We start from the raw sequence: 13,989 nt of genomic DNA, 5'->3' as shown, positions 1-13,989 counted from the left end.
TGGATAAGAAGGACTCATATGTGAGAATGCTGTTCATAGACTTCAGTTCAGCGTTCAACACCATAATACCTCAACAGCTCATCTGCAAACTGGACAAACTGGGGCTCAGCACCTCCCTTTGCAACTGGCTGTTGGACTTCCTCACCCAGAGGCCTCAAGCAGTCCATGTTGGCAACAACACCTCGAGCAGCATTGTATTGAACACAGGGGCTCCCCATGGCTGCGTGCTAGGTCCACTGCTCTTCACATTATTGACACATGACTAGGGATGGGTATTGATAAGATTTTATCGATATCAATGCCATTATCGATTCTGCTTATCGATCTGATTCCTTATCGATTCCCTTATCGATACCTCTTGTGAATTTTGTACTAAAAGTAGGCTTTACAGGTTTTCTATGTATTTCATTGAGTCTTCAAGTAAATAAATATGAAATTAGTCACTGTATCCTTGATCTCTGGACGTAAATAAAAATAAACAAAATGGTGTTTCGCTTTGAATTTATTAATTCCAACTGGATTCTATCATTCTAACTTGACTTGTCAGAGAGCCGTGCAGCGTTTGGAGCTGTGTGAACAGAACAGAGGACGATTCTCGTTTCTTTCTCGCAACAAGACAGGAGTCCCAGTTAGTAACTTTAATCCGCACAAAAGTGACTCACGATTGACATATTCAGGGATGAAAGTGGTGAAAAACAAAAAAAGCTGAAACCCAAAATTACCCCCAACACCACCTGCACGAAAATGTTTCAATTCTGAAATACAATCTGGGACTATTCCAGACAATAAACTGCAGTGAGTGCAGCATCCATTTAGTGAGAAAAAAAAAAAACAACTTATTCAAATTCATTCCAGTAGTATTCTGCTCTTACTAGGATGCAGCAGTTTTCTAGTTTGGCAGATAGTTCTGGAGGAAATCACTGAAGAAATTAACACATTGAAAATATGATTTGACCGAAACAAACTGTCATTAAACTTAAATAAGACAGAGATGATGTGGAGGTGGAAGAGTCACTAGGTGTTCACAGGAAACACTTATTTATTTCTGTATGTATGTATTTATTGTTATGTGTCGACGCAGGTTGAGGAGCGGACCTGCGTCAGACAGAACCCAGCGCTACAAATAACCAGAAAAGCGGTTCCAATAACAAAAACAATGTGTTTATTTCACCCGCTGGTGCATAATAAAGTGTAAAACTGAAAAATAGCGTCCTTCTGGTGGAGTGAAGGCTGGCACGCTCTCCAGCGCCCAAAAGGATCAAAGCCCGGCGCTCCTGGACCCACTACCACCGCCAAACACCCCCCAGGTGGACACGACAAACCGACTCTCTGCGAAGCAAAGAAGAGATGAGGTAAGTTAACAGTTACAACTAATATCCTTCAAAAGACACACACTATCAGCAACACATGCAGGTCTGTATTTTAAGCTTTATGCAAATAAGCAGCTTCTCACAACAGGTGGAGGACCACTTGTCCGCATGCCACAGCCGTGAGAAGCGAGCTGCACAATTCTCATCACAATTCAAGTATACTGTGTAACAAAATACCAAGTTACTATCAACAATTAGTCAAACACTTAATCACCTTTAATGTGTGCTGACAGCATGTGTCCCTCACCCTTCCTTGCTTCACGGGCTCGATGTGTCAAACCCAGGCGCGGTCCTCAGCATCTCACAAACGAACATCACAAAGTCGAGTTCCCGGCAGTTCTGCTTGAATCACACATGACTTAAATGCAGAACGCCATCCAATTATCTGCTTCAGCTGAAAGTCTTTAAGGTTGCATGTGAGCACCAGTCACAGGTGCTACACATGATGTTGATGAGGGTGAAGGATTCTTCAGCCAGCACCTTCTCCACAGACAAATCAGTTCTCATGCCACCTGGAGAGCAAAGAAAAGAAAAGAACACCAAAAATATCCAGCCACACCCCCCAACACACAACATTTATTTCTGTATGTTGCTTTTATTTATTTATTTATTTATGTATGTTCATTGTTAGTTGGTTTTATATTTTCTGTTGTGTTTCTATTCAGGTTCTTTTTGTCTCTCTCTCTAAAATTGTATACGAGTATAATAATTAATCATTAGATTATTAATATATAAACAAAAATAAATTTAAAAAATATTACAATTTGTAATACATTTGACTCTTTTACAACAACAAACACTTATTATACAGAAAAATGCACCGGAACGTGATGTGAGCTGCAACTGCTTAATGCTAACTTTAACATTGAAAATGCCATAGACATGCTAACGCATTAGCATCGGTCCCGTTTTTAAGTTATAAAATACATCTATCAACTGTTTCAGAAGACCATAACAGGTCGGTTTAACATAAAAAAGGTAAATAATACTCACAGACGTATGCTCTTTAGGGTTTTAGCGGGGGAAAATTAAGATACAGCGAAAGAAAAAAATGAATAAATGAAGCAATAAATCGAAGCACTGCTTTAATCTGCGAACCACTGCTTCGATTGGTTCAAGGTGCAAAGCAAAGCCGCACTGCAGAAAAGTTGATTATGGACCTGCTGCAGGGTCTGTAATCACCTTAGAGAAATGATCATTTTCCTGACAAACACCCCCCAAAACAACGGTCACTCTGAAGGACCGATAAGGGAATCGTTAAGCAAAAAGCTTATTGATGTTGGTGGATTGAATCATTTCTTAACGATACCCAAAAGGAACTGGTTCTCAATACCCATCCCTACACATGACTGCACAACAACACACAGCACAAACCACATAGTGAAGTTTGCAGATGACACAACTCTGGTGGGGCTCATCTCCAAGGGCGATGAAACTCACTACAGGGAAGAGGTCAACCTTCTGACCACGTGGTGCAGAAACAACAACCTCCTGCTGAATGTCAGCAAGACCAAGGAGATTGTTGTTGACTTCCAGAAAGGTCACACCCAACACCTGCCACTGACCCTCGAGGGTGTTGCTGTGGAGAGAGTGAGCAGCACCAAATTCCTGGGGGATTGCACATCAGTGAGGACCTGTCCTGGACCACCAACACTGCATCACTGGCAAAGAAGGCCCAGTGGCGTCTCCACTTCCTGCACAAACTCAAGCGAGCAAGTGCTCCACCAACCATCATGAGCAGTTTCAACTGTGGCACCACTGACAGCATCCTCTCCAGCTGCATCACTGTGTGGGGCGGAAGATGCACTGACTACAACAGGAAGCCCTGCAGCGCATAGTGAATGCAGCTGGAAGGATCATTGGTGCCTCACTCCCCTCTATGCAAGACATATACACCACCCACCTCACCCGCAAAGCAACCACAACTGTGGGCGATGCAAGCCATCCCACACACAACCTGTTTAGCACTCTGCCCTCTGGGAAGAGGTACAGGAGTCTCCGGTCCTGCATCACCAGACTCACAAAGAGCTTCATCCACCAGGCTGTGAAATTATTGAACTCTCTCCCCCGAGCTCCACCCAGGCTATCAAGATGCTGATTAGACACCATGATTAGTGCACAGGTGTGCCTTAGACTGTCCACAATAAAAGGCCACTCTGAAAGGTGCAGTTTTATTACACAGCACAATGCCACAGATGTCGCAAGATTTGAGGGAGCATGCAATTGGCATGCTGACAGCAGGAATGTCAACCAGAGCTGTTGCTCGTGTATTGAATGTTCATGTCTCTACCATAAGCCGTCTCCAAAGTCGTTTCAGAGAATTTGGCAGTACATCCAACCAGCCTCACAACCGCAGACCACGTGTAACCACACCAGCCCAGGACCTCCACATCCAGCATGTTCACCTCCAAGATCGTCTGAGACCAGCCACTCGGACAGCTGCTGAAACAATCGGTTTGCATAACCAAAGAATTTCTGCACAAACTGTCAGAAACCGTCTCAGGGAAGCTCATCTGCATGCTCGTCGTCCTCATCGGGGTCTCGACCTGACTCCAGTTCGTCGTCGTAACCGACTTGAGTGGGCAAATGCTCACATTCGCTGGCGTTTGGCACATTGGACAGGTGTTCTCTTCACGGATGATGCGAAGGAGATGTGTTGCACTGCATGAGGCAAATGGTGGTCACACCAGATACTGACTGGTATCCCCCCCCCCCCCCATGAAACAAAATTGCACCTTTCAGAGTGGCCTTTTATTGTGGGCAGTCTAAGGCACACCTGTGCACTAATCATGGTGTCTAATCAGCATCTTGATATGGCACACCTGTGAGGTGGGATGGATTATCTCAGCAAAGGAGAAGTGCTCACTATCACAGATTTAGACTGGTTTGTGAACAATATTTGAGGGAAATGGTGATATTGTGTATGTGGAAAAAGTTTTAGATCTTTGAGTTCATCTCATACAAAATGGGAGCAAAACCAAAAGTGTTGCGTTTATATTTTTGTTGAGTATATATATATATATATATAATACAAATAATGGATGGTAAGGAGTCCAATATAGAGAAATATTGGATGAAGAAAAGTTATATTGGAACGTTTATTTCTCTATGTTGGACGACTTTCCATCCATCATTTGTTATGTTCTCCACCCCCCTCCCAAATTAAGCAAACAACAAAGAGTCAAGTAAATTAGATCAATTTATTTTGTTGTGAACAGCATATGAATGATTCTAAAACGTCAGTAGCGTGCTTGTCTACCTTCTTAGTGTTTTTGGCATCCTTGGAGTTCAATATTTCCACCAGTTCCTCCTCTGTGAACTCAGCCTTGCTGGCAGACGATTTTCTGCTGTTGTTGACATGTTTGTTGCCATTTTTTCAACCAGCATCTGTCAGCTAGTTCCTGACCTTTGTATGCTGCACTCTGATTGGCTAGCTGTTGGCAGTAAGCTCTAACGCTATTGGTCAGTGGGAACCGATCCAATATAATAATAATTTGGATCCAACATAACTTTCTGGCTCCAAGCATGCCAAAATACAGGTGGAAAAAAGTGGAAGTGGAAAAAAAAAAAAAAAAAAAATATATATATATATATATATATAAATAATATGTTGCCCATGACCAATGTCCTGCACTGTTTCACTTTATCACCATCACACCACTTGCGCACTGTCTTAACAAAATCTGCTGCTGCTACAAATACTGAATGGTTTGCACTACTGCACGTTCCACTTTTGCTATTACCTCAGACACAACACTGTAAATACTGTCCTTATTGTCGAAATGTCTTGTCCTGTCATCACTGAGGGAAGGTGAGAAATGAAATTTCGATTCCTTGTATGTCTAGTACGTGTGAAGAATTGACAATAAAGCCAACTTTGACTTCAACTTTGACTTTGACTAAACCATCTGTTCCTCTGTAGATCAATCAATCAATTTTTTTTTTATATAGCGCCAAATCACAACAAACAGTTGCCCCAAGGCGCCTTATATTGTAAGGCAAGGCCATACAATAATTATGTAAAACCCCAACGGTCAAAACGACCCCCTGTGAGCAAGCACTTGGCTACAGTGGGAAGGAAAAACTCCCTTTTAACAGGAAGAAACCTCCAGCAGAACCAGGCTCAGGGAGGGGCAGTCTTCTGCTGGGACTGGTTGGGGCTGAGGGAGAGAACCAGGAAAAAAACATGCTGTGGAGGGGGGCAGAGATCGATCACTAATGATTAAATGCAGAGTGGTGCATACAGAGCAAAAAGAGAAAGAAACAGTGCATCATGGGAACTCCCCAGCAGTCTACGTCTATAGCAGCATAACTAAGGGATGGTTCAGGGTCACCTGATCCAGCCCTAACTATAAGCTTTAGCAAAAAGGAAAGTTTTAAGCCTAATCTTAAAAGTAGAGAGGGTTTCTGTCTCCCTGATCTGAATTGGGAGCTGGTTCCACAGGAGAGGAGCCTGAAAGCTGAAGGCTCTGCCTCCCATTCTACTCTTACAAACCCTAGGAACTACAAGTAAGCCTGCAGTCTGAGAGCGAAGCGCTCTATTGGGGTGATATGGTACTACGAGGTCCCTAAGATAAGATGGGACCTGATTATTCAAAACCTTATAAGTAAGAAGAAGAATTTTAAATTCTATTCTAGAATTAACAGGAAGCCAATGAAGAGAGGCCAATATGGGTGAGATATGCTCTCTCCTTCTAGTCCCCGTCAGTACTCTAGCTGCAGCATTTTGAATTAACTGAAGGCTTTTTAGGGAACTTTTAGGACAACCTGATAATAATGAATTACAATAGTCCAGCTTAGAGGAAATAAATGCATGAATTAGTTTTTCAGCATCACTCTGAGACAAGACCTTTCTAATTTTAGAGATATTGCGTAAATGCAAAAAAGCAGTCCTACATATTTGTTTAATATGCGCTTTGAATGACATATCCTGATCAAAAATGACTCCAAGATTTATCACAGTATTACTAGAGGTCAGGGTAATGCCATCCAGAGTAAGGATCTGGTTAGACACCATGTTTCTAAGATTTGTGGGGCCAAGTACAATAACTTCAGTTTTATCTGAGTTTAAAAGCAGGAAATTAGAGGTCATCCATGTCTTTATGTCTGTAAGACAATCCTGCAGTTTAGCTAATTGGTGTGTGTCCTCTGGCTTCATGGATAGATAAAGCTGGGTATCATCTGCGTAACAATGAAAATTTAAGCAATGCCGTCTAATAATACTGCCTAAGGGAAGCAAGTGAATAAAATTGGTCCTAGCACAGAACCTTGTGGAACTCCATAATTAACTTTAGTCTGTGAAGAAGATTCCCCATTTACATGAACAAATTGTAATCTATTAGACAAATATGATTCAAACCACCGCAGCGCAGTGCCTTTAATACCTATGGCATGCTCTAATCTCTGTAATAAAATTTTATGGTCAACAGTATCAAAAGCAGCACTGAGGTCTAACAGAACAAGCACAGAGATGAGTCCACTGTCCGAGGCCATAAGATGATCATTTGTAACCTTCACTAATGCTGTTTCTGTACTATGATGAATTCTAAAACCTGACTGAAACTCTTCAAATAGACCATTCCTCTGCAGATGATCAGTTAGCTGTTTTACAACTACCCTTTCAAGAATTTTTGAGAGAAAAGGAAGGTTGGAGATTGGCCTATAAAGAGTAAATGTAAATGTTATTAAGAAATGATCAGACAGAAGGGAGTTTTCAGGGAATACTGTTAAGTCTTCAATTTCCATACCATCAGTCAGAACAAGATCTAAGATATGATTAAAGTGGTGGGTGGACTCATTTACATTTTGAGCAAAGCCAGTTGAGTCTAATAATAGATTAAATGCAGTGTTGAGGCTGTCATTCTCAGCATCTGTGTGGATGTTAAAATCGCCCACTATAATTATCTTATCTGAGCTAAGCACTAAGTCAGACAAAAGGTCTGAAAATTCACAGAGAAACTCACAGTAACGACCAGGTGGACGATAGATAATAAATAAAAGTTAGTGTGACTCGGGGGTGTTGACTCATTTAAACTAACATATTCATCCTGCTGTAACCAGGTTTCTGTAAGGCAGAATAAATCAATATGTTGATCAATTATTATATCATTTACCAACAGGGACTTAGAAGAGAGAGACCTAATGTTTAATAGACCACATTTAACTGTTTTAGTCTGTGGTGCAGTTGAAGGTGCTATATTATTTTTTCTTTTTGAATTTTTATGCTTAAATAGATTTTTGCTGGTTATTGGTAGTCTGGGAGCAGGCACCGTCTCTACGGGGATGGGGTAATGAGGGGATGGCAGGGGGAGAGAAGCTGCAGAGAGGTGTGTAAGACTACAACTCTGCTTCCTGGTCCCAACCCTGGATAGTCACGGTTTGGAGGATTTAAGAAAATTGGCCAGATTTCTAGAAATGAGAGCTGCTCCATCCAAAGTGGGATGGATGCCGTCTCTCCTAACAAGACCAGGTTTTCCCCAGAAGCTTTGCCAATTATCTATGAAGCCCACCTCATAGATGACCCCATGGACACAGATGCACAGTCATGAAATGACATAAATGAAGCAGTGCACTCTCATTATGTCTTAATATGACCAGCCAGCTATATAAATAATTAATACAATCACTGGACACTGATAGATGAGATATTGGTGTATAATTAGTGAAAATCACTGGGTTGAAAAATAAATAAAAGGGGACCCAATACAGATCCCTGCAGTTAAATAACCCTGGTTAAATAAAAAATTTAAATGTCACTCGCGGATTCAATCCTGCAATTTACAAAAGCTCTGATTAACAGACGGAAACTTTACCACTGCGCTGCAATCACTGTCTTATAACAGGAATGTGAAATGCTTAAAATTAAAGAGAGAAATTAGATGACGTATGGACACATGTATCGGGCCGGCCTGCAGCCTGCCGAGGTGTGCTGCGTGCGGCCACTGCAGCCTGGTGCAAAGGCAAAAGATGTTTTATGTATTTCCACATGAGGATGTACCTCATGGAGGAAAGTTGGAAGTTCATGTACTTCAAAACACGGTATGTGTTCCCCAGCTGGGACATCCAGGAGCAGAGATCTCAACAGCAGCTGCTGTTAGCAGACATGCTCCCTCTGTCTGTTCAGCACCCAGACCAACGTGTCACTCTGTTTCTGTGTTTTGTGGTCATTCATTTTAGTTATTTGTTTTGTACTTGCATATGTAGGTATTGTCATAATTATTTCTATAACTGTCCTGGCGGTGGTCTCTGAGTTTGTAATGTTACTGTACATGTTATTTCCAGCTGTCATGCTACGATCAGCTGATAGATGCCTCCCCGTGCTGTGTGCGCTCAGACCCAGCTGTCCGGCCCCTATGTGATCATGTCTGTACATACATATAAGCATTTTATGCAAGTGTGCCCACCCCCCTCGCACACCACATGTGTAGGGGGGAGTGGGGGGGTGCGACATGCACACGTGCAATATATTTGCACACCACGTGTGTTGCTTTTTGCACTTAGACAAATTTCACATCCAGCTCAAAAGTGGTCGTCTGCTCACTATTTTCGCACTGACAGTGCGAATGGCCACACATTTCCTAAGTGTCAAGTAAGCGGTGTTAGATGTTTGTGCGTGTCACCTGGAATTTGGCTGACGCCTGCCGCGGGAGGGATCGAATGGGCTCTTACAGGGCACACTCTGTCTTTTGCCCGCTGGTGTGCATGAATAATTGTAGCGACAAGTGTACGAGGCCTTGGAAGCAACTCTGATTTTTCACAAATGGCATGCAATTCCTCCTTCGTGCGCTAGTCATCTTCAGTCGTGTTATATGTGATGGGGCCCTTGCATAGGTCAGTCTCTCCAGTGTAACACATTTTGTCATCTCTCCAAAATTTTGCCATCCATTATTCTGTCGAACAAACGTCAGTCTCTCTCCAAGACAAAGCAATCATCCTCTTGGCCTGCAGGAGGCCAAACTTGATTAGAGTCTGATGTCCAGCGCAAACTGAATAATTAATAATAATAATTTATTAATTTATATAGCGCCAAATCACGAGTAATCGCCTCAAGGCACTTCACAAATATTTAAAAGCAAAATAAAATGAAATAAGATTAAAACACAATTAAAAAAATTTAACCATAAAAGGTAAAAGAAGTAAAATAAATAAAACAAATAAAAAAAGACACACAATCATATAAAATACTAATGATAAAACAGGGAGAACAGATGTGTCTTCAACCTGGCTTTAAAAGTCTCTGAAAAATGATATGGATATATTCCTGAAATGCAAAGCCTTGCCACACATGATATGTGCACACCTGTAATTTTCCTTAGATTGTGGACCACCATTTCTGAAAAATCTTTCAACTTAGGACATTCCCAAACACAGTGAATTAATGTGCAATTTTCAGTTAAGCATTTTATACACGTTTCTGGAATGTCAGGGGACCATTTGATAAGCTTCTCAGGTGTCACATGTGTCCTCATCAACCATTTATGTTGTAGTAGTTTCATTTCAGTGTTGATTGTTTGTGTATGAGTTTTTGAACAGGCTGTTGCCCACTCAGCTTCATCAATCTCTTCTTTAATATCTCAGCTTCATGCCCTCATTTTATCAATGCTGGACTCTTTGTCATATGCAGCCATTATTGCATACAGTATAGAAACTTGATGCTTCCCCTGCCCATGTTTTATCATAATCCCCTCTAGACAGGACAGAGGCGGTTCACGTAGAGCATCACAATATTTCGAGATAAAATGTTTTAATTGTAAATACTTAAAAAAATGTTTTGGTGGGATTGAATACTTCAAACTAAGATTGTTAAATGTTGACAAAGTGCCTTGGTCATATAAATCTCCTACGTTTTTGTATACCTTTGTCAGCCCAAGCCTTAAAACCACCATCTGCCCTGCCCGGAGTGAACTGTAAATTACTCCAAATGGAGGAAAACTGAGAAATAGAGGTCGTATCATCAACATGTTTATGAGCTTTAAATCGTATATCAATAGTATTTCTTAGGAAGGGATTTGTTGTTTCTCTTTTTAAAATCTTAGGATTTGATGAGTATAAATATAATTTTGATGGGACTTTAGATATTGTTTGTTCAATAGAGACTCAGGCTGGACATGGTTGAGTGAGGAAATAAAACATAGGGCCTAAGCTGAGTGGGCCAGTAATATCATTGTAAACATGAATTTGCAAACCGCCCCTATCACATGGAAGATAGAGGAGATTGAGTCTGAGATTTTTTGATTGTTCCAGATGAACCTACAAAATAGACTATTAGTTTCTTTGAAAAAGAACTGTGGCAACGGGAGTGGAAGAGATTGGAGCAGGTATATGAATTTTGGCACAATAGCCATCTTGATCATATTAATCCTGCCAGTTATTGATATAGGCAGTGTTATCCACTTTTTAAAGGGATTCTCACACTTCACCCATCAGTGGGTCATAATTTGCTTGGACTATTGTATTTATTTGGGGGGTAATCTTAATTCCAATGTAAGTAAAACCTTCCCTCGCATTACAAAATAGTGATTTTATGAATGGCTTATTTCTGTCCTCCTTGTTCAAAAAGAGTATTGAGGACTTATTATCATTAATATTGTATCCTGAAACCCTACCAAATGTGTTCATTAATTGCAATAATGTTGTAATGCTAGTTGATAATTTGGACAGAAAAAGTATCACGTCGTCCGCATACAGTGAAATTCTGTGTTCCTGATCTTTGAAAGTTATTCCTGACAGGCTGGCCTTATTTCTAATTGAGATGGCTAGTGGCTAGAGCAATCAGTTGGTGTTTTGCCAGGCTTTAAAATAAGGACTACTGTGGCAAGTCCCGTCTGAAGCATGCCTTGAATGCTTCCCATCTAAGGGCCCCTTCACACATAGTATGAATGTGGTCGAATTGCGCATGAAGCAAGAATCGTATGGAATATGTGTAAAATCGTAGCTGCCTCCAACACGTCATACACCTGTTGCTACAACTATTTACGCACACCAGGGGCTGAAAGACAGAGTGTGCCCTGTGACAGCCCATCAAACCCTCTCACGGCAGGTGTCTGGCAAATTCCAGCTGACACACACGAACATCTAACACAGATTGCATGGCACTTAGAAAATGTGTGGCCATTTGCGCAATTAGCACGAAAACAGTCAGAAGACGATCACTGTCAAGCTGGTGGTGAAATTTGTCTAAGTGCCAACACACATGTGAAGTGCCACAGCTTCGGCCCCCCCCGCACACATGTGCCGTGTGTGTGAATCGCGCTTGTGTTGCACCCCCCATCTGTAAATATACTGCGTGCCAGGGGGTAGGTGGGTGGGAGCGCACTTGCATGAGCTGCTGATATGGATGATATGGTGTGTTGGTGTGTGCGCTGAACTGATGGGGTGTGTCCGCCAACAGCTGCAGGTGTTGAGATCTGTGGTTCTGGACATCACAGCTGCAGAACATGTACCATGTTTTGATGGACACGCACGTGTCTGTGCTTGCTCACGTGGAAATACATAAAAACATATATCGCTTTAGAGACAGGCTGGAGAAACGGGCCATCAGTTCATGCATCACACCTGTCTGACAGGACACACACACAGGTCCAGCCCAACAAGCCAACAGTGCGACAAATATGCCACATTCAGTCATGTGTCAGCAGAAATACACCGTAACAAATGCTGTTTGCTCAGTTATCACTGCGTTTTTTTTCTCTTTTTTTATATAATATGTTTCAGACTGACACAGAGCAGATCGGGGTGCATGAGTGTGACACAAGTAAAATAACTAAATAGAAACAAACAAAGTAATAAGAAGAAACCTGAACATATAACACCTGTTTAAACCTTGAAGGTCCATTCCCTCCCCTTACTCAAATAGTAAAGGGGCTAATAGGGTGGTTCAAAAAATAAAAGTTGGAAATTCATTACTCTCACCCCTTCATTTTATGATGCTTTGGGAAAAAAGAAAGCCTGCCAAATATTTTTGTCATACATTAATATTTAGAGGTAGCACATCATAGCTGAAGGTTGTAAATATATCAGTTATCGCTGCCCGAGTGCCCGTGCAATAGGTTATCCATTATCCAGTATCTAATCACATCACTTATAAAGAGGATAGAAGTTAACCACCTGAGTGTAACTAAAGTATAATTTTATATTCAATATATACCTGGGTTTAAATATTTCTCACAAACAACATACTTTCAAAAATGTTATTTTCGGCCACAAGCTGAAAATTTTGCTTCAATTCACAGCTTCTTTTCTTTCAGATCTTTGGTGATGGTGAATCTAACATGAGATAAATGTAAAAAGAGACACTTGCTGACTTAACATGCTTAACCATTAACTGGAAACTTCAGGAAAACATGTCAGCTACTAGAAGTAGAACATTTGTATACCTTATTGGTTCCACCGACTGAAATAAAGGGAAACAAATTGCCCTCAAATGGGCAAATACTCAAGGTATTTTTCTTCAAACACACTGATTTGAAGAAAACTGTCCATGATGCTGCTGTGACCTCTATAGACATGACAATTCCTTTTTGGGAGAGAGCTAGAATCCCACTGAGGGCAAAGCAGCATCTGATCACAAAGTTAGAAAAGGTGTTCGGAAAATGGAAAACATTGAAAAAGACCAAGAATCGCAATACAGACAAGCAGAAGAAAGATGAAACAGTGTTTTGTGAATCTTTGGAGGACTTGTTTGACATGGCACATCAGGATGTCCTAACAATAATAAAGTTTGAAGATGACAGACAGTTCCTACTTGCTCAGCGAGAGAAAGGTAGAAGGGGATGCATGGCAGGCATAGATAAAATACAAACTGCCAAAGAACAAAGAGCAGAAAAAAGGAAAGCTGCAGAAGCAAAATACAAAGAGAAACTGGAGGAGCCTGGACCATCTAATGTCTCACTACCTGACACTGTCTCCAGCCAGAGTGAAGAGAACACAGAAAGTCCAGATGAAGAATTTGTTATGCCAGTGCCACAAAAAGCCAGTAAAATTAAAGCTGTTGTAACACCAGGACTTGCAGCAGCATTGGATAGGACCAAAACAACAGACAGAAGTGCCACCTATATTCTGACTGAAACGGCAGCAAGTCTTGGTCATGATGCAAACAACTTAAATATCATTATCATGTAAAGGATGTTCTCTTATGTTACACAGCTGTATAATTGGTTCTTGTGCTGATTCATACATTTTTGAATATTAAGTACTGCAAGGCATAAAGAATATTATTGTTTGGAGCTAGATCAAAATATATTTGGAAATATATAAAGCATAGACTTATTTAAATTTATCAATAATGAAACAGTATTTCATCAATAAAATGAAAATGCAATGTTTGATTGTTACAAAATCTTCGCTACCCCAGTATGTAGGTATTGTAGGAGCATGATACATGTACGAGAAGAACTGCATCTCACAATTCATGTTTTAGTGTTAACTATTTTATGGGATATGGAAAGATTTGATTTTCCAATGTATTTCCATAATTTCTGTCCTGACATATCAATATTAAACTGACAGAAATAATTTGGAAATATCTGGAAATGACCATACTATATGACAAAGTTATTGCGAGCAAAATCTTTAAGGGCTGTGTGCTACCAGTAAGAATTATTAGAGTTTTATGAAATTG

General features: G+C 40.8%; 1 protein-coding gene across 1 annotated transcript in view; it reads left to right on the top strand.

The window, feature by feature from the left end:
- Positions 1-13,989, top strand: part of itga11b (integrin, alpha 11b) — a 267,605-nt gene that overhangs the window by 83,392 nt on the left and 170,224 nt on the right. The window contains exon 8 of the mRNA XM_034175778.1: positions 3,357-3,371. Coding sequence (XP_034031669.1) covers positions 3,357-3,371 — 15 coding nt within the window. The remainder of the gene's footprint in view (positions 1-3,356; positions 3,372-13,989) is intronic.

The sequence above is a fragment of the Thalassophryne amazonica genome, chromosome 8, assembly GCF_902500255.1.
Source record: "Thalassophryne amazonica chromosome 8, fThaAma1.1, whole genome shotgun sequence".
Lineage (NCBI taxonomy): Eukaryota > Metazoa > Chordata > Actinopteri > Batrachoidiformes > Batrachoididae > Thalassophryne > Thalassophryne amazonica.
The sequence above is the reverse complement of the archived record's forward strand: the minus strand, read 5'-3'. Positions and strand labels throughout refer to the sequence as shown.